This window comes from Penicillium hispanicum (assembly GCF_028827665.1).
Source record: "Penicillium hispanicum strain IBT 35686 chromosome Unknown utg000009l_segment0_segment0, whole genome shotgun sequence".
In the NCBI taxonomy this organism is placed as follows: domain Eukaryota; kingdom Fungi; phylum Ascomycota; class Eurotiomycetes; order Eurotiales; family Aspergillaceae; genus Penicillium; species Penicillium hispanicum.
This window is the reverse complement of record NW_026623201.1, coordinates 134245-156907: the sequence shown is the minus strand read 5'-3', so window position 1 is coordinate 156907 and position 22663 is coordinate 134245. Positions and strand designations below refer to the sequence as shown.

Genomic DNA, 22663 nt, shown 5'->3' with positions numbered 1-22663 from the left:
GTATATAATCCAAGAGAATAGAATCCAAAAAGCCTAATAAAATCCTAGGCTCTAGATCAACAGAGGATAGCAGTATAAACACCTCCCACTTAGACCAGATAAATTAAGAGTCTAATTCTAGACTACTATTAAGACAAACCTCTATCAGTAGATATATAGGAAGGGGATACTATTTAGGCTTAAAAGCCTTAATATTCTGGTTTTATAAAATAGGGCTTTTCTAATAAAAGGAAGATAATATAGTAAAGATAGAGATAGGGCTTAAGTAATAGCAGAGATCAAGATATTTCCACACTAAGTGTGCTTTATCTTACAAAGAGGTCTAAAGCTAAAATAGCTCTAAATAGAAATAATTACTAGATATATTACTTATAACAGCACTTTAAAAATCCTTTAGGATAATAATTAAAAAGAGAAAATAGTAAATTAGGATAATTCAGAGGGGAGGAATAAGATAGTAAGATTAAAGATCTCCTTTATACCTAGAGATTATACTATAAAATAGACAAAATCTAATATCTATACAGCACCCAAAACAGTATAATTATAACGCCTATAAAGCATAACATCAATATATCCTATTTACTTACTAAGCTTAATAGCACCAAATTACACAGCCTTTACCTAAAAGAGTTATCTATCTATATTTTATTTATTAGCTTAAAGCTCAACATATATATAGGATTTTCGCTATTAGTTCACAGCCCTAAGCTATATTATTATACACTCTCTAGCTAAGTATAGTAGATCTAAAGAGGCCAACAATAATACAAGAATAAGCTAATATAAGTAATTCTATATTATAAAAGGAACAGGAGATATAATATTAGATAGTCTAAAACAAAAGACGCTTAGTAAAAAGGATTCAGAAACAACAGGCCTATCTATCAAGTCTATATATCACTATTCAGTATATAATCAATCCCAGAATCCTATTAAGAAGCATTATAGCAGATATAGCACTATAACAGATATAAACTCACTAGCAGGATAGCTTATAGCTCTATCATCTCTAAGCTTTAAATCTTAAAAGACTAAATCATAACACCACCAGCACAGGCTAAAAATAAGCTAAACAGCAAGTTAAGCAGCATCTCAGGGAGAATCTAACAAGATTACTAAAGATAAAAAAGGCAGTGCACACAGTATTACGCCAGCACTATAGCTATAGGGTAGGGGCGAGAAGGATAGGAGGAAGGGAAGAAAAGAGGAGAAAGTGCGTTAACGAAGTCAAGGAGGAGAGGATATATATTTTATAGATAGCGGCCACTAGCTCTAGCAGTTAAGGCGGCCAGTGTAGTGCTAGGCCAAACTAAGAAACTCAGTGAGGGCGCTATACCCAAACGGGGAGGGACACTGCAGCAGGGGGCAGGTGGTCAGGGCGGGCGGGACAAGGGGGCAATGGGCGCAGTTTCCAGCGCCCCACTTGCCGTCTGGTAGTTTACTAAATTTATAGTTATCTAAAAGCAATTTATACTAATAAATATTAAAATTAAGGCTAATCTTATATAGTTTTTTATAGCTAGACCTTAAATTAACTAAACCCTATAAATTTTTCTTTTTAGGGGTTTTTAATAATTTATTACTAGCCTATTTATACTTTTTATCTATAGCTATAGTGCCACTAAATATAACTAAAAAAATTACTGTCTATATTTTATTAGCTTTTAAAAAGAGATATTTAGGATTCTAAATATATAAAAGGTCTATAATAAATATAAGTAGTACTTTATAATCTACCCTAAATTCTATTATTAGTCTACTATATAAGCTATATATAAAAGTATAGGGACTTATAAAAGGAGTAATATTTACTATTCTAGCTAAATATATAGTTAGTATAAATATTATTAAAAATAAATATACTTTTAATAACTAAGATATAGTATAAAATAAATAGATTTAATATTTTTTTATAGGAATTATATACTTCTTTAGTTAAAGCCTTTACTTTAATTTATTATATAAATATAGCTTAATATATAGTAATACTTTTTATTAGCTTTAAGGTATTATTTTATTAGTCTATAAATATATATATAATCAATATTTATAGGATTATTATATCTAAAAGATTTATTATCTTAGATATATCTATAGTATTAGCTACTATTAAGCTTTTAAGAGCTATAAATAGATTTATAACTATCTTAGTTTTAGCTATATACTATATTAGTATATATACTTTACCTTATACACTTTTATATATATAAATAGTTTAGGAAGTTTATTTACCTATAGTAAAAGGATATTTTAGAAAAAAAAGGTCAAAAAAAGGTAAAAATCAGATAAAATTTAAAAAGATAGCTAATTAAAGGCTAAAATGGGTAGATAGAAAGAGATATAAAAAGAGGTATAGAAAGAGGATAGTATTTATATCCCTAAGAATAACTAAGATTATATATATTTCTTAATTAGGATATTTATTCACTATTATAATATAAATATATTTATCTAATTATAGATAAAGATTAACTTTTCTTTATTTATTAATCTAACTAACTAAATATTAGGATTATAGCTACTTATAGCTATTTTACTATTCTTTAATATTTACTAGGTTTTAGCCTTATTAATCAGTATCTAGGATTAATATCTTAGTTTTCTCTATAATCAATTATATATAATAGTTACTATATAACTAAATATATATACTATATACCCTAAAAGCTCCCTTTCTAGTAATAGAAGAGGGCTTTAGTGCTTTAAAAGTATTAGTACTAGATAGATATATACTTATACCCTTACTATTATATTAATATAGTCTATATTATCTATACTTAGGCTTATACTATATTTCCTTTATTTATATCACTATATAGACCCTAGGTCTCTAGCTTCTTTAATAAAAATAGCACTTTAAGAGGATTTAGGTATAAATACTTTATTATATAAAGATATACTTAGATCTAGTAGGGGAGGATATAGTCTAGGAACCTAGGACCTATATAAGTGGTTTCTTTAGTAACTATATACTCCTATATAGTTATATACTTAAGCACTTTTCCCCTTAACTTAGAAATATCATACTATTCCTGCTTCATAAATCTCACTATAGTCTTTTATATAGTATAAATAAAGAAGAACTACTATATCTAAAAAAATTATTAATAGACCTCTTAGATAAGAATTTTATCTATATAAGTAAATTACCTATAGTAGCCCTAGTATTATTAGTATAGAAACTAGAAAAAGGTATATAATTCTATATTAATTACTAAGGGATTAATAAATAAAATATAAAAGATTAGTACTCTTTACTATTAATTTAAAAGACTAAAAAATATATCTAAAATATAATAATTTACTAAACTAAATATTATTACTATTTTCTATAAGATTTAAATATCCCTAAATAAAAAATAAAAAACTATATTTTATATATAATATAGCTTTTTTAAATAAAATATTATCTTATTTAGACTTACTAGTGTATTAGTAACTTTTTAATAGTTTATTAACTAAATACTATAAAAATATCTTAATAACTTTATTTCTATTTATATTAATAATATTATTATATATTTAAATAGGTTATTAGTAGATTATTACTAAAAAGTAGATTAAATATTATAGAAATTAAAAGATACTAAATTATAATATAATATTAAAAAGTTAGAGTTTAAATAATAGATAGTAAAATATCTTAGATTTATTATATATACTAATAAAGATATCTATATTAATCTAAAAAAAATAAAAGCTATTTATATATAGAAAACTCTATAAATAGTCTATAATATATAGGGATTTTTAGAATTTACTAACTTTTATTAAGTATTTATCTTTTAATTTATAGCCTTATTAGCCTTATTAATAAATTTAATAAAAAGGATATTCTATTCTAATAAAATAAAAAGTATTAATAAGTATTTACTAAACTAAAAAAATTATTTATATCTATATTAATCCTAATATATTTTAAAAAAAAACTATAAAATAATTATTAAAACTAATATATTAAAATAGGCGACTAAAACTATATTATCTTAGCACTAAAATAATAGTAAATTAGTGCTATATATATTTATATTTTAGAAGTTTTTTTTTACTAAATTAAACTATAAAATTTATAATAAAGAACTACTTATAATTATATATACTCTATAAAAATAAAAACCTAAATTAAAAATAGTCTTATAATTTATTATTATTATAGACTATAAAAACCTTTATTATTTTAATTAAATATAATATCTTAATAAATAATAGATATAATAAATAGATTTAATAAATAAAATAAAGCTTAACTAGATTAATTATAATAAAAAGGCTTATATAGATTTTATAAAGAATATCCTAATATTTAATAAACTAATAATATAGATAGAATAGTAATAAATAAAAAGGACTAATAATATTTATTAAGCTTACTTAGAAATACTATAGAAAAAAGATTAATAAATTACTACTAAAATAGAAATAGAAATAAACTTATCTAAATATTATTTAGATAAATATAGCTTATTATACTTTTAGTAATATATATAGATTCTAGATAGTAAGCTTTTATAAATAAGAATTATTTAAAAGATTTATAATTTCTATATTATTAACTATCTAAGATAGGATATAATTTATTTAATACTATCCTAATAGTTCTTTTAGCTAAATATAATAAAAAATATATAATAATTTCTAAAAAACTATATAATCTATAAAAAAAATATAGTATAGTATAATATAAAATATAGATTATTAAAACTACTACTAATTCCTTAATAAATCTAAATAAAAATATTAATAGATTTTATTATAGATCTTCTTTTATTAAATAAAGATAAAGTAATAAATTTATTAATTATTATAGACTAACTAATAAAAAATATAATCTTAGTAAAAATATAAAAGATTATTTTAGAGTAAATTACTAAGATTTTTATAGTATATTTTTATATATATTATAGTCTTTTATTAGTGATAATAAATAATTAAAGACTATAGTTTATAAAAGTTTTTTAGTAAAGAGTCTATAAAAAACTATTAATTTAGTACTAATTATTAACTACTTTTTATTTATAAATAGATAGAGTAATAGAATAAATAAATTAAGAAGACGAGAGGATAATATAAATATTTATAATATATATAGGATAACTAAGTAAGTCTATTATTAGTTATTATAATAGTAATTAATAACTAAGATACTATATCTATTAGTTTATCCCTTTTTTTTTATATATAGCTACTATATTGATCTTTTAGTTATAGAAGAGATAACTATTAATATTTTTTAAGATATAGTACTAATATATATTAGTAAATTATTTATAAATTAACTATAAAAAACTACTAATTAAGTATAGTTAGCTATTATAATTATATAAAAAAACAGTAGAAGTAGTTAAACTAAGCTTACTAAGTTGTACTAATTTATTAGTTAAGAGATAAAATATAGCTAAATTTATAAAATATATACTTTTAGCGCCTATTAAAAAAGTTAGATTAGTTATATATATAGTATATAGTTAGGGATATTCTATCACTATATACTATATACCTAAATATACTATTAGATATATATCTAGTATTCTATATAAAGTTAATCTACTCTATAGTATTAGATCTATTCTTATTATAAATTATTAATAATTTATAACCTCTTTTAATTAAAGTTAATAGTAAACTAGAATATAAAATAGAAGAGATCTTAGTAATAAGAGAATAATAAATTAGCTAAGGATAATATATAGAAGTGTTAGTTAAATAGATAGGGTATATAGAGATAATATAGGAGAGTATAGACACAGTAAAAGACTGTATCACACTAAATAAGTATAAATGATATTTTAGGCTAGTTCCTAGGCCTATTTAGTATTAATCTAACGCTAATAGTGATATTATTATACCTTTAATCTAGTTAAGATAAAAAGGAGGGTACTATAATAGGCCTATACCTAATATAGATTATATAAGGTATATACCTATACCTATATAAAAACCCTTACCTACTATAGATAGACTATATTTCCTTAAGATTAATATAAACTGTATATCGGCCTAGTCCTATTGAATCAATTTGGCTTCAGCCCTTTATAAACTATTAATTATAGTTTAGGATAATTAAATAAATAAATAGTAGAACTATAAAAATTTATAATAAAGAGCTATTATAATAGTAAATGAAAATACCTAGGAGTTTAAAAAGAGCCTAGATAAGATTAATAGGGATATTAATTAAATTAAAAAGATATATTAAGAATAAATAAATAATATAAATTAATTAAGAACCTTAGTATATAAAGATATTAATATTATTAATTTAAGGTAATTAACTAAATAATAAAAGATAAAATTAGCTTATAAAAAAGTTAAAAAATATATTAATATTCTTAAATAATTTTATAAACTACTTAATAAAAAAGCTAAACTATAAAAGCTATAGATTATCTATAAAATACTAGATAATAGATAATCTATATCTAAAAATAATAAAGATTATAATATTAGAAAGAAGTAAATAATATAGCTAAAATATAAAGATTTACTATAGCTAGATTCTAGATATAAATAAAAGATAAAGGTTTAAAAAAATAAACTCTAGAATCTTAATTAATTTATAGTTTAAAAAGTATAATAATTAAGAATAGTTTTTATAAATAAACTAGAAAATAGAAATAGATTAAAAAGAGATTTAAGATAGTTATTAGATAACTAATTCCTAAAAACTATTAAAAAAAAATCTAAAAGATAAAAAATAGATATTTTAAAGATATCTATAAAGATATTAAGAACCCTAAAAATCTAAGAAATTCTATTACTCTAAAAAATTAATAAAATATTTTTAATATCTTAAAACTCTTTTAAGAATAAATATCTAGGAATTTAGAAATAGTTTAACTAAAAAAGTAATTTAAATAATATACTATATATAGGAGATTTATAAAAGGTACTTTATAATAAATCTAATAGTAATAGATTAATATTATATATTAAAGATATAAAAAGAATATATTTATATATATAAGTAGATTTGCGATTTGCTGGCCCGCCGCCCGTTTCGGCTCCCTTTCTTTTGCGGTTTAGCGCCCGTGCGCCCGCTGCCCGATCGGGGATCGTCTCCGTCCACTTGGGGTTTAGTCCGGCCGCAACAGGTTTGGCGCCTCGCGCTAGCCTAGATTGGGATCTGCCGTCTCGCACCGCCCGTCTCGCTGACGGCCGCGATCTATATAATCCGCGGTGCGTCGCTCGACGATGATTCTCTTCTTTCCCACATCCCTTCCCTCTTTCCTCTCCATTGTGTTCTGCCGGCGCCACTCCCTGGTCGGCTGACGTGGCCCCTGCCAGCTGAAAACGCTGCGCCCTGAGCACAGCCTTCTTCTCCACTCGCGGAAATTCGACGGCGTCCGTCTATGCGAGTCACCCGCATCGCCTTGTCCTTGATTTCCTAGATCGAGATGGCTCATTGCATTCTTCGTTTCATAATGTGCTCTGTGGACGGTCACTGTTTCAACCAGTGTACACATCACCCTCGGGCTGTCTGATAATTCGAACATGTGAAGAGCACTGTAGGAGGACCATCGGCCACTCTTTGTCACGGAACGGCCGTCTTTGCTCTACGACTGACCGCTGATTGCTTATTAGACCCGCTTTCGCTCACTAGCCAACCGCAAAAATGCCTCAAGGAGCTCTGGCGCTGAGCTGAGGCATCACAATCATCCATGAAATTGGTGGCTTGCATGATCGACTTGCGTGGTTGGCGAATTGTTGGCTGCCGCTCGTCTTGAGGGAGTTTTCTTGTCAATCTCTTCCTGATTTATCAATTTTCAGCTGAGGTGTCTTGGAGGCTGCAACGTTACCCGGTGGGTACAACGAGCCCAAGGCGCTTTTCCACGGGGCGGGTTGGCCAAATTCGCCTCTAAATGTCTCAAGTCATTGCCCGACGCAAGCAGGGGGTAATATCAATGAGGTAACGATGTCGCAGCTCTCCGTTCTACGTTGTATATGGGGTCTGCAAGGCGATATACTGCATGATTCCCAACTAGTAATGCTCTGGCGGCGCCCGGCTATTAAAAAGGCTGACTGACCTTCTTCTTTTCATGCTTTGGATATGATTTAGAACGGACGTGGACACACCAGCCCAGTTACCGCTGTACTCTTATTCCAGCTTGCTCTATCATCTGCTGGTATCTAGCTGCGCTGTGTCTTGCCACTTTTTGGGAAATGAGGGTGGATCTTGATCAAATCGAGTTCTATCATGGCCCAAATCGCCCGCCGCTGTCTACCAGTGCAAAAAGCGTGCCTCTCAACCACGCTCCAGCTCATGTGCCACGATACTTCCAACGGCAATTTCCCACCGGTGTCGGCTTCCATCCAGGACCGTGTGAGGTGTCACCACCACTGAACGGTGCAACTCATGAGTGGAACATATTTGACTTCGAGATCAATCATGTCCATAGACCCATTCGACCTGAAATGACAAAAGATGTCGAACCCGCAGTGGCAACAAATAAGCCGGCTGCGCGTGATTTTCTGTTGGATAGTGGAAGTTCGGCGCTGGCTTTCTCAGAGCCAGTGCCATCGACAGATTCTGCGAGAACAATTCCATGCGCTACAGGGCCAGACCACCTAGACCCCATTCCCGATATGCGGGGAGATGATGTACTGGGTAAGTTGGTACAACACATTATGATGAAAGAAGTCGGCTGTCATCCTCTCATTGTCTGTCTGACTTATATTTTATTGTAGACGCTGTTCCTGATACCGAAGAAATGGAGACTTCTCAACTCTCGTGCGTACCCTATGTGACCGCACCTTTGCCTGCACCTGAACAGGCGAACTATGTCTCTAGCAACCTGTCTGTGGTGGGTGATTCCCAACAAGAATCAGCCAAGCAGAAGTCGTCTACCACGGAGCCCTCAGATAGTCTGCACCCTGGGGACTACGAAAATGAGACGGAGCCGAGTCAGATATCTGGCCTAGATGAAAATTCATGCCATTCCAAGGCAAACGAGGCTGCAGAGCGGGATGAAGATCCCAGCACTGCAGAAGACACGTCAACCACATCTGGCCCGTCCTCTCCGCCGACGGTGCGCTCTACATCGAAAAGTCCTCGTGTTCGAACGACACTGAGTTCCAGTTTTCCGGTGCGCGACCCATCGATAGCTGTTGTTGTACCATCACCATCACCGTCCTGGAAGCAAGGAGCCACCAGGACAAGCACAAGGGCCGCTGCGGCAGTATGCAAGAAGCGACTCCGCTCGCGTCGAGGCACCGGCAACCACCAAGATGGGAACACTACCTTCTATGACACAGAACAGCCGCGTCAAAAGAGGAAGAAACGGAGACCTTCCATCAGGTCACTTTCTGACCCTTCGGACTTTTCCGTTCCCGTTTCAACTCATTGCTCTGGTGCTATCCAGGATGTACGTGGGCGTGCTCTCCTCACGGTCGAATCTAATTCTGGTCTGAAACCGGCATATTTCTTTACTTTCGTACCCGATCCTAGCCCCATGCTGTCTCGACCACACACGGCGGTTATCCCAAAGAAACACAGCACGTACACGTCGGGCGAGAATGCGCTGCTGGTGCGGCTGAAGGAAAAAGAGGCAATGTCATGGTCTGAGATTATAACTCACTTCCCAGGCCGAAATATGTCATCCCTTCAAGTTCACTATTCAACCAAATTACGCCGCAAGGCCAGCTCTCGGTCTGAAAAACCGAGGAGGCGCCAATGAGAGTTGGGGTATTTCTTGGTTCGCGCCTGTCGACCTTTCGCTGTATACAACATCCTCCATAGTCATCTGTTTCAATACAAGCATAAAGGGAGCTTTTTGTACTTCGTATCTGTAATTTAATAACTTATAGTTTTTTTAAATAGGGTATAGTCGCAAATTATAATACTAATATAGATATTTAGTCGTCACTAAGCCTAAATGCTCTTACTACTAGGGTTTTGGGTATAAATCTATAATTTTTATTATTTCCTTTATATTCTATATCTAAAGAAGTTAGCTTGCATTCTCATTGTTACATTAGGTCACTCACCTTGCAATTTCTTTTTGACAACCTCTTGCCGGGCAGAGTCCTTGGGTAGGACTTCCACCAGGGAGGTAAATCACGTCAAAATCTCGGGCACATTGGATCTGTGGATTCTGCACAAAAAGAAGCATTTCATCAAAAGAAAGCTCCCTTTTACAAGACATCAATTCTGCAATTCTGGATATTTCGGGCATAATGAAAGCTTGAGCTCGTGTGCGGACTTCATTTTCCAAAGTCAACGGCTCTTGTTTTTCTCTGTTCAGTATTCTTTGATCTCGTTTCTCTCGGACCCAGCGTGCCTGGTATTCCTTCAGCTCGAAGAGACGTTGGCGAGCTACTGTCTTTTTATAGTTCAGTCTCTCCGCATTTATAGATTCTTTATCGGTGTTCTGGTCTTCAAGTCGCTCGATCCGGCTTCTGATCTCCAATATTTCTGGCTTGTGCAAAATACTCTGCTCAGTCACCGGCGGAAGCTTGCCTGGCAAGCCAAGTTCTTAGAACCGTTCAAAACCTTGAAAGAATTCAGTATGCTCAGATTGATCTTCCTCGTCCAAAACGGCTGAGACTGTGTCAATCGATGAGCAGTGTAACAAGTAATCCTTCGGGTAAGTTCCTGCTCCTTTGTGACCATAGATTTGCGAAACCAAAGCAGAGCCATGCTTCCCTGTAGCAATCATAAGCGAGTCTTCCCCTAGCCGCAATTTTTTAATCACCCACCTTCAATTTTCTTTCCGAGAGATTTCCGAATGTCGTGGACTTTGGGCCTCTTGCTGTAACCAGCGGCAGTGAATATACCGCGTAGGCAGTGGCAAAAGACGTCTTTTGTGAGCGGGACATCTTGAGGTCCATCAGCTGTGACGATCCCGAGAACAGGTTTGTCCAGATACTCGTCCTTCCACCGTAACGGAATCGGTCTATTTGAAAGGTCATACTCCGCCAGATCCTCCACATTCCTAACCTCAAAGAGCGCACCGTGCTCAAGCGCAAGTTCCAGCAGAATGTAGCCAGCGGCAAATTGCGGCCTCTTGGTGTCGCGGATTCCAATTCCAAAGCTGGATCGTTCAATGGAAGAGTGAGCTCTCAGTCTAAGTCGTGCTCCTTTTCGGCGGTCTGGAGGAGCGTTGCCCTACACTGTGTAATTTGGGTCTCGCTTATTTTTGAGCCACACTTGGTTCACATTTCATTCTAGTTTCCAGGGTGCTGTAGTGAATGGGAACAACACGAGTTCGATGTGCTATGACAAGAATTAATCACAAGTCATAGGAAGCCTCGTTGGAGTGTTCTTACCTTGTATTTAACCCGATCAATTCCGGAAATTACCATCGCGAACCTGGTACGCCGGGTACCATCAAATGCCCCGAAGAGTCATGACTGCTAACATCAAATACATTCGAGTGAACACGTGCAGTGATGATAATACCTGCCAATGAAGAATTTGCCAGCAATATTCGGATGCGAAACTTGCCAGGCCGATGAATTGTGAGATCGTTAAACTCTGTAAGATGTCCAACACAGTTTCCTTCGCATGGTTGTATTGAGGAGGTTAATCTTCCACGCATAGCGTTGAGAGGCCGGAGATCTTCGGCGTTCAGGAGGTAGACAGCGACAGAGAAGTTCTGTTTTGAACACATTCCCGCGCCCCGGCGGTTTATCTTTATGGATATAGTGAAAGGACAGCCTTGTTGCAAGAGAGATGGAGGTCCGCGCTGAAGCACGATCGTGTCATTAAACTCATTTTGAAAATCCATGATAGTTGCTGGTCTGCAAAGGATATTTCAAAGGAAAAGTCAAAAGGCGAAGGAGCCAGGATAGGCCCTTCGATATTTCAACCGCCAACTTGCTTTTTATGTAAAGTTCCATATTTGCTAACGTAATCGGTAAGCGAGTGGTCAATGTAAGCGAGTGGTCAGCCCACTTCAAAATTGATCAATTTAACCACCCCTCTCTCTTTAAACCACAACCATGCCACCAAAACGGGCTAAATCTAGCCAAACCGACCCTCAATTAGAGGGTAGGGTCTTATTAGCTATCCAAGCTATTCAGACCAATCAAATTCCATCAATTTATGAAGCTGCGCGTACGTTTAGCGTGCCTAATTCGACCCTCCGCCGCCGGCTTAATGGAACCCTTCCACGCAACCTTACACGCGCAAATAGCCATAAATTGACCGAAACTGAAGAGATTACGATATATAATTGGATTATCTCGCTTGACGATCGTGGAGCTGGCCCCCGGCCGGCTATGGTGCGAGAAATGGCCAATCTTTTACTTGCGCAGCGATGTTCATCAACCGTGGGCCAGAAATGGGTTTATAACTTTATTCAACGCCATCCAGATATTGCAACTCGATTTACACGCCGATATGACTATCAGCGTGCTAAAAATGAAGATCCGCGAGTGATTCAGGCCTGGTTTGACCTAGTTCAGCGCACAATTGAGACCAATGGTATTGCCGCCGAGGATATATATAACTTCGATGAAACCGGCTTCGCAATGGGTTTAGTTGCAACTACTAAAGTTGTTACACGTGCTGAATACTATGGTAAACGTAAGATCCTACAACCTGGAAATCGTGAATAGGTCACATCGATTGAATCAATTAATACGGCTGGATAGGCGCTACCGCCGGTGATTATCTTTAAAGGCAAGAACTTTATCGAGTCTTGGTTTAATGATTTACCATATGATTGGCGGATCGAGGTTAGCCAAAACGGCTGGACTACTGATAAAATTGGGCTTCGTTGGCTACAAAATCACTTTATTCCTATAACTTCCACGCGTATGTATAGGAAGTTTCGACTATTGATCCTTGATAGACATAGAAGCTATTTAACACCAAAATTCGACCAAATCTGTGAGCAACACGCGATTATACCAATTTGTATGCCGCTATATTCGTCGCATATTCTTCAACCGCTTGATGTGGGTTGTTTTGCAGTGCTTAAACGGGCATATAGGGGTTTAGTTGAACAACAGATGCGGTTAGGTTTTAACCATATCGATAAGCTTGATTTCCTTGCAGCCTACCTAAACGCACGCTCTGAGTCATATAAACCAGAAACTATTCAATATACCTTCGCAGCTACTACTTTAGTGCCGTTTGACCCTAATCGGGTACTATCAAAGCTTGATATATATATCAAAACACCTACACCCCCCCCAAAGCCGTCAAAGCAACCAATCAAGCGATTTAGAGCCAAAAACACCTAAAAATATCAGGCAATTGCACCGACAAGCTTCGTCAATTAAGGCTTTAATTAGTCGGAATTTAATAAGCCCACCAAACCAAGCCTTAGATCAATTAATCAAGGGGTGCGAATTAGCTATACAAGCGGGCACGTTGTTAGCTAAAGAAAACCATGATTTACGCGCAGCCAATGAGAAAGCCAAGCAAAAAAGGGCTAGATCTAAACGACAGATAGCCTATGATGGCGGTTTATCAGCGCAGGAGGCGCAGGCATTGATTCAGGACCCTAAACCTGCTGAAATAGGGCCGCAGGAACCCCTGGAACCAGCGCCGCCGGCGGCTATATCAACGCCTACGCCGGCCCCTAGGGCGCCTGGACGGTGTAGTGGCTGTGGTAAATTAGGGCATACGTATGCTCGATGTCAAAATAGGTAGTTTAGTTGATTTAATGGAGTTCTGGTTGATTAAATTTGGTTTGAATTTAGATGGGTTCAGTAGGCTGACCACTCGCTTACATTGACCACTCGCTTACCGATTACGTTATCTTGCATAGTTGTGGTTATAGTCCGCAGATAGTCAGTCATACATCTTAAAACCTATTCGTCAGATCGTGAGGACGGATGGTCCGCGCATCCCCGAAACCCAAATTGCCCCTTTTTGAACATTTTCACACTCGTCGGGATTTGAAGTCACGATCAGGAATTGTGGAAAAGCCCGAAGCATCCCGATATTCCACGATGATCGGGGTTGCCTGACTTTCACCCGTCCTAACCCCCAACCGAAATTGGTTCTTTCCTCATCCAAAGTGGCATTCGAAAAACCCCTTGTTCCCCTGTTTTCGCCTGTATTTAGATACCATAGGGATTTGACTTCCCGTCCTGTTTATTGGCCACATGGACGGTGGAACCCTCTATTCGTAATCCGATATAAGACTATCTATGGAACAGTACAGTGCTGGGGCGGTCGGGGCATTTGTTAATTAAGTTATACTTTCTCCAACTTCACCCATGTATGTTGATACAGTATTCATTTTGAAAACAAGAATGGGGCTAGAATGGGCAAAGTACTGCTTATTAAAACAATGGAAGGTGGCATCCAGGTGAGGGGGAAGATAGCTGAAGTGGGGACGGGACGGGACGGGACGCCTTCAACAAAAGTACAATTTTTCAGGAGATACTCCGTAGCAGGATACCGTAAAGGTCAATTTATTGTGTCTGCCGAAGACAACTAGCAACACACCTTCCCGAATTTGCTTGGCCCTGTATTCCTGGCTAGTAGTGTTGAGTAAAAAGCTGTTAAGTACTTCCGGAATTTGGTGTCACCACCTGCACTGTTTCTCTAGCCACAGTGCCAAGATACATTAGACCATGTTAGGACCTCTACCGGAATATCTGTATTTCCGCCTGCGCTGAATGCAGAAGATTACGATGATAATTTACATACAGTTGTCACATGCTAGACGAGACCAGTCATCTTTCTCGCGCCTCGCTGGTTATTTCTTCGGGTTAGATTGGTGCGGTCGACCTCCAAGTAAAAATGGGGCACATGAAGATCCTCATCGGGTCTCGTCAGCAATGATCAGCTATGAAGACCCGACATAAAGACAGCTGTCCTTTCTCAGATTTTCGTAAAGTCCCACTACATTCTGACCTTTTCGTATACATAGTTCTATTTCTAGGTATTCACACCCGATTTTTAACCCAATGGTAACACTTGAACTCGCGTTTCACCCGGCTTCATTTTTAATTATGAAGTTGCGTACATTGCCATTAAGCGATACGTGTAGTGCTTGCCTTGTGCAGGATTTGAGCAAAGGAACGCTTGGTCCCCGCCAATTGATTGGGTTATTGGAGTTTTCAATTTTAGGGACCGAGTAACCTTTCGATTCAGTGATATGTTGGAGCCGAAAGAGCTCAGTTTAACTTTATACCATATACCCACGTTTTTAATATTTGGAATTAAAATTACCGGGAATCCCGGATGCGCTGCAGCAGTTCTAATTGGAGGAAAGTCCGAGTGATGAACACCCGAACTACGAGATTGACGTCAGGTTTTGAGAATCAAGTGCGCGAAATGATACATAACTTGCGCAGGAGATACACAGATCGTATCTGGATAAACACTGAATACGTCAGTCTCAGACAAGATAGCTCCTTTTCACTATCCATACCTTCACTTCTCAATACATATCATGAATTCTCCGCCACCCGAACAGCAACAGCAAGGAAAAAGGAAGAGGGACGTTTTCCTCGAGATATGCTCAGACAAGACTCCTCGTCGCGGGACTTCTTCATCGCAGCGATGTTCTCCAGCCAATGTAACATTCAGAAATTCTTTGTCTTATAATTCCACGGGAGCTAATTATTCGGGAAATAGAAGCAGGCGCACAGTGAACAGTCGTCAGAAGGTGTCGAAACACATGGGCGTGTCTTATTCAGCGAATTGGCCCTGGAAATTCAGATCTTGAGAGAAGAGAGTCTTCAACTTGAGGCACAGGCCGCACATTTTGTGAGACATTGCCAGAAAATAGAGGCACAACTCACAGCCTTCCAGACAGAGAATCAGCGACTGGAGGAAATGAACATGTTGATGGAAAGGTTCCTTCGACAAGAACGCCAGAAAAATGAGCATTTACTTGATCGTTGTGCCGACCAAGAAGGCATGCTGTCTTGTTTCCGCAAAGATTTTTCCAACCTCCAAAACGGCATGTCTGACCTTCTGGAGACCTGGAAGGATATCGGATATACAAGAGCAAGGGAATAACTTTTTTTATCTTCAATAGTTCCGCGGTTTAGTTCTATTTCACGAATCTTTCCCTCCTTGCCTATGATGGTTTTATGCGCGAGTTTCATTCGTTGGTGGGTAGATAACACTCGCTGGTATACATCTTTCGTAATATTACGGAGATGTTTGAGCTCGAGGAAGTTAAGCGCGTGATCGAATTTGAAGATTTCTTATGAGACATAACGCATCAAGAAATGTCCAACAAAAGTAATCTAGGTTTGCGCAGGTACATAATACACCGCATTATATCCATCTTTTTCAATGCCGCGTACTTTCGCATTCTAAGTATCTTCTAAGGGACCAAAAGCCTTTTTTAAATACATCGAAAATATTGGGCCTCTAATCTTTCTTAGCACTTAGGAGGCCAAGGTGTTCACGAATGTTCCTTAACTCCTTTAATCGGTGCTTCTCACCTTCCTGCAATAACCGGAGATGCTCGACCTTGAGTTCTTTGAATTCATCCTCCAATTTGTGATGCCAAGGGTACAGGACACAAACTTGGAAGCAAAGGGCCGAGCTTGCGATCACAAAGTTCGTTAAAGAAAACCCGCGAGTTAAAATCATTGTATTCGCCTGATGCAAAAACGCAGCCGAAGATCAAGTTGGTTGTGCTGGCTGCAGCTTATTAGTAGATGTTAACGGGGAAAACTTATGATTGTGACGACAAATACCTAGAAACCTGAAGGGATAACTTGGAATAGACCTTAAACCCTGGATCGAAGAAATCTTCCACGGAAACGGCGAAGGGGCAGATAGCAGGAACTTGATTCGAAACCGGAATGTAAAAGAAAGAAAGTTCAAGCCTAGGAATACAGTACTTATGAGATTTGCTAGTCACGTGTGCCCAATTCCCGGAAATTTGGTATTTCGTGATAAAGTACTCCGTACGGAGTAGTTGTGGTGGCATTTTGACCTTCCGGGGCATGGCCGCACCGGCGTATTGCCGATATAATTAATGACTGCTTGTTTTATTGGAGTGGACTGTTAGCGGATATCATTCACGGCGTCGCTTTATTTTCCCAAGTTAGACCAAAGGGTTGCTTAAAACCAAGTAGATATTATCCTCTTTTCACTCAGTCCTTGAATGAACGGTAAGGGGGTTCTTCGAACAGTTCGTGCGGCTGTGGCCTTCGTGGCACCCTGTCCGTGCCCCATGCATGCCGCAGGCGGGACCAGCTTTCGGCCGAAACGGCAGTTTCTCGGAGCCAGGAATCGGCTGCGGTTTTCCAACCAATAATTAGAGCCTACGTGGCCCACACCACTATTCAATCGATACTCTCCGTTCTCAGGGTATTAGCCACTACGCAGGTCGGGTTAGGGGTGAATGCTAGCGCGATACTTTCATCCCTTGATTATGACTAATTTTCTGCCAACTTTTTATTACAGTGAAATGTAATTTAACATCAAGTTTACGTATTATTGTTCGTATGTGGGTGTCACATGACCCACACACTTAAGCTTCCTCTCATGTAGATAGATCCTCTATCATCATCATTCATATGTATGGTCATTCTTCTATTGTACAACCTCACTCTCTCAGGTTATGAGCCCTCCTGCTCGTCTTCAGTAGAGTCTCACACCTCTACTGTGCCCCTCGCTTATGTGTGCGCTGGTGACCTCGCCGTCGCTGGTTTTATCTCAAACTCGCTGTCGCTCGGTAGCAGCACTTTTCTAAGTAGTCTTTTGTCCTGCTTACCCTTTACCATCTCTAGTACACTTACTCACTGCTGATACGCGTCAGCGGAGTCCCTACAGGGTTTATAGTCTAGTTAGTAACTCTACCAGAATACACACACATATACTTACCTCGGTTAATTCTATATTAACTATCTATCCTATCGTCTTTTTAATACTAGATTCGAACTCTACACAGTTAGTTCCACTAGAGCATTAAGTTTTAGCTTAATTTATCAATAAATTACTTTATTATTGTAATTTTTTATAAATCTATTAGCCCGCACTGATCTACACTAGATTTTTATCTAATTAGGGATTTAAGAAGATATAACCTTCTTTATTTAACTAATTAGCTTCTATACTGCTTCTTTATTATTATAAATAAAGAGAAGATCACTAATATTATACTAAAGCTCTAAAAAGCTATAAACTAATATCTATAAATATATACCCTATATATTGTGCTTAACACTTAAGATAAAGAACTTTAGTGTATTATTACTAACTAAAATTAGCTAGTTTACTAAGACTTAGTTACTATACTATCTTAAATAAAGATAATTTATTATATAGCTCTTTAATTTAATAAATCTAAGAACTAAATCACTATTAATAATTAGTTTAACTAGGTATAAAAATATATAATTACTCTTAATAAAGAGTATTAGATCTAGCAATCTCTCTAAAACTAAGCTCTTTATCTACTTAATACTACCCTAGATAATAACTTATAATTATTTATCACTAAGTATAACCTTACTACTAAGGTATATTAATTACTAATTATTAACTTTAGCACTACTATATCTAATACCTTTCTAATCTACTACAATAAATAAGTTTTATACTATTATTACAGAAACAGTAATAATCTTATTTAATTTATTACTAAATAGTATTATCTCCTAAATAAACTAGTTAAGACCTTTAGATCTACTTAGTATCTCTTAGAATATTAGTAGTTTAGCTAATTTATAACTACTATATATATAGTACTAGAGATAGAACTATAGTTCTAAACCTTTAAACCTAATCTAATAAAACCTAGTTTTATAGAGTATATATATACTAACTTTTTTAACTATAAAATATATAAAAAGCGCTTAACCACTATATTAGCTACTACTTAGTAATAGAAATCTAAAAAAAAGGATTTAAAGGACAAAAATAATAAAAAAAAGAAGTTCCACTAGTATATATATTATACTTAAAAAGTTAGTCACACTAAGGCTAAATACTCTTTTAATCCTAAAAATACTAAAAAAGATTAATCTATAATCTCTTTATAATAGAATCAGTCTAAATATAGAGGATATACTAATTATAGATCTTATTAAAGCAGTTATTATACTATTACTATATTAATATAGGACTATATTTAAAAGATTAATAATAATAACTTACTATAGCTATCTTAATAATTCTTAAACATTATTTATATATAAATCGCCTATATTTATATATCTATTTTATCTATTAGTGATAGTAATCTAGAAGTTAACTAATAGATACTAGATTCTAGTATATCTAATTATATAATACTATATTATTTAAATTTTATTAATTTTAATAAATATTATATCTTAGTTTTTATAGCTAATAATACTATCTAATACACTAAAAGATATAGTAATATTACTATCTTTATTTAAGATTAGCGCTTTAATTGCTAAGATAAACTCTTATTAATTATTTTAAAGAACTACTAGTTAGTACTAGCAATAGTATCTAATTTAATCTTTTACTATAAGCTTTATAATAATAATTATATCCTTTCTATCTTTAGTTTATATATTTTATTAATTAATAAGATATCTAATAAGATTATAGCCACTAGCTATAAAAAGAATTCTTAGTACTAGATTATAACTAGTCCTAATATATAATTAACCTATCTTATAAAAATTAACCTACTTATTTATTCAGTATCTATATTAGATACTAAGAGTCTTAAACCTATCTTAATAGACCTTATATATCACTATATATACTATACTAATAAGTATAAAATCTATTATATATTAGAATATATAGATAGAATTATTATTAAAAAAGACTTAGCCCTTAAGTATCTTTATCTACTATATTTACTTAAAAAGGGTCACTTACTCCTATTTAGTCAATCTAAGCCTATTTATACCTATCTAAATAATATAGTTTATATTAATATATAAAGACCTATCAGTATTACTGCCTATAGAGGCTATTACTTCTATATATCCTTTACTAATAATATCTCTCACTTCTACTAAATCTATCTTCTCTATATAAAGGATAAGATTATATAGTGCTTCTATAACCTTAACGCCTATTTTAAAACTCAGTTTAGCTATTAAATTAAATATATATAGAATAATAACACCTATAAATATAATTTACTTACTAACTACTACTAAACGCGTAGAATCAAATAAGACCCTATATTACCTTATACACTATAGCTAAATAATATTATAGAAGTAAAAAATTGCTAGCTTATTAAGCTACTTATTATAGTAATATCTAAATATTAAATTTTAAAATATCTCTAAAAAGAGTTACTATTTAGTATAAACTACACTATAAACAGATTATAGCACTTAAAAATAAATATAATACTATATAAAGCCTTCTATAGTAAATAACTAAACCTATCTAATCTATATATACTAAGGTACTAAATATAGTATCTTATTCTAAAAGAAAAGTGTATAACTAAGCTATCTCTTTATATAGCTAAAAGTCACTTACTAGGCTATAACTATAATAGTTTATATTATATTTATAATATATATTTAAAGAAAATAGTAGTCTCTTATTATATTATCTTTTAGAAGCTAACCCTATAAAAACTTCTACACTTTAATTATAATCTAGATACTTTATCTAGGTATATTAATCTCTATCTTAAAAAGATAGAAACCCTACTAGATTATAACCAATCAGTAGCTTACTACTATATATCTACTAACTTTATTAACTAAAAGTCCCCTAAACTAGCAATTTATCTTATATAGAAACTATCTATTTTAATAGCTATATAACTTATACTATAAGCACTAGTCCTAATTAACTAAATATTTATACCTCTAGGATTTATATACTATTTATCTATTATCTTTAACCTCTATATTCCTATTACTTATATATTACTATCTAAATATATTTATACACTAAATACTACTTTAAAAGAGAAGATAATACTATAAAAAGAAGTTTTAGATAAAGTCTAGCCAATAGAGATTACTACTAAAAAGGTAAAACTCTATAATACTAAGATAAAGGGGGGTAATAAACTAATCCTAGTAATCCTTTTTAAATTATCTAAAAAAAGCCTTTAGCATTTAATATATATTTAAGAATAAATACTCTATTAATAAACTATATCTATATATATTAAAGATATTATTAATAAAGCTTATTTAATCTTATAATTTACTAAATTAACTAACTAAAACTTAATTAAAATTCTAAATTTATAGTATAAAACTATATATTTATATAAGAAAGTAAAATAGCTAACTACTACTAAAAAAAAACTACAGTATTAATATTTAAATAGAACCTAATAAATTATTAACTAAGTCTATAGAAAGAAGACTCTCTCTTTTTAATAAGTGTTTAAAATTAAAACTAATAGCACTTATAAAGCACATTTAGTAGTATATAGCTTTAAATAGATACTACTAGACTATAATAAGATCTATTTAGTTACTACTAAATCTATTTTAATAAAAATCTTTATAGCTATTATTATAGTATTAAACTAAAAAGTTTATTATATAGACTATATTACAGTATTTTTTAACACTAAACTAAAAAAAGAGATTTATATTAATCTACCTAAACTAAAATAGAAAGATTATTTTAGTAAAATAGGATAGCTAATTAAAACCTTTTATAGGTTAAAATAATCTCTTTAAAAGTAGTATAATCTAATTTCTAGTATCTTAATTATATTTAGTTTTATATACTTTTAATCTAATAACTTAGTATTCAGTCTTTATATAACTAATTATTATATCTATATACTTATTTTTATAGATAATATACTAATTCTATTACTAACTAATTTAGATATTAACTAAGTAAAAATTAGTCTTATTTATCACTTTAACTTAACTAATAATAAATATATTAAACAGTTTACTAATATCAATATTAATTTTAAAACTAATAGATTAATTTATCTCTATTAAATATCCTATATAGATAAAATTCTAGTATATTTTAATATAATAACCTATAAACCAGTGCTAACTCCTTTTATTAATAAAAATATCCTATAACTTTTTTAATTAATAGCTTTTAATAATAATATTAACCTATATAAAAAAATAGTTAAATCACTTATATAGCTAATAGTCTCAATAAAATTAGATATTACCTATACTATCACTAAACTTATATAGTATATATATAATCCCTCTTAAAACTATCTAACTGCTCTTCACTATATCTTTTAATATCTTTCTAGCACTAAAACCCTAAAGATCACTTACTTTCCTATATTAATTAATAGCTTATTTAGCTACTATAACACTAACTAGATAAGATAACACTCTAAAGACTATATATCAACCTTTAGCTATATCTTTAAGCTTACTAATAGCCCTATTACTTAGGTATTAAAAAAACAGACCACAGTTACACTAAGCAGTATAGAAGCTAAATATATTATAATATCACTTTCTTATTAAAAAGTAATATAGATTTAACAGTTCTTTAATAAAATAAAACTCTCTAAACTAACACCATAACCTATACCTATCTATAGAGATAACAAAGGATATCTTAATTTAACTAAAAATCCTAAATTCTATCAGTATACATATCACATCGCTATCAAATAGCATCATATACGCAACGAGGTGCGTAAGCTTACCTACACATTCTAACAGGTCTCATCGGTTAAATAGGTCGCCGATGGTTTAACCAAACCGCTTAAACGGACTAAATATAACCGTTTTATCAGCTTACTGGGTCTCACGACCTAAACTGCGCTTTCCTGCGCTGATTCCTGGCCTCTGATTGGCCAGATCAAATTGCATACTC

At 33.3% G+C, this 22663-nt stretch overlaps 3 protein-coding genes across 3 annotated transcripts; 2 read left to right on the top strand and 1 right to left on the bottom strand.

The window, feature by feature from the left end:
- Positions 1-8711: 8711 nt before the first annotated feature.
- N7459_010110 (uncharacterized protein) lies at positions 8712-9677 on the top strand (the record flags this gene model as incomplete). Its single annotated transcript, XM_056949278.1, has 1 exon — positions 8712-9677. One exon carries the CDS (start codon positions 8712-8714, stop codon positions 9675-9677), a length of 966 nt encoding a protein of 321 aa, XP_056795211.1.
- Positions 9678-9983: 306 nt separating this feature from the next.
- Positions 9984-11107, bottom strand: N7459_010109 (uncharacterized protein; the record flags this gene model as incomplete). Its single annotated transcript, XM_056949277.1, has 2 exons — positions 9984-10459; positions 10699-11107. Coding segments are annotated over 2 exons (885 nt in total), but the record flags the coding sequence as incomplete, so codon positions are not given.
- An 836-nt stretch (positions 11108-11943) lies between these two features.
- N7459_010108 (uncharacterized protein) lies at positions 11944-12561 on the top strand (the record flags this gene model as incomplete). The annotated part of the gene is made up of 1 exon (XM_056949276.1): positions 11944-12561. The coding sequence occupies one exon, from the start codon at positions 11944-11946 to the stop codon at positions 12559-12561; it is 618 nt and encodes a 205-aa protein (XP_056795209.1).
- Between the last annotated feature and the right edge of the window lie 10102 nt (positions 12562-22663).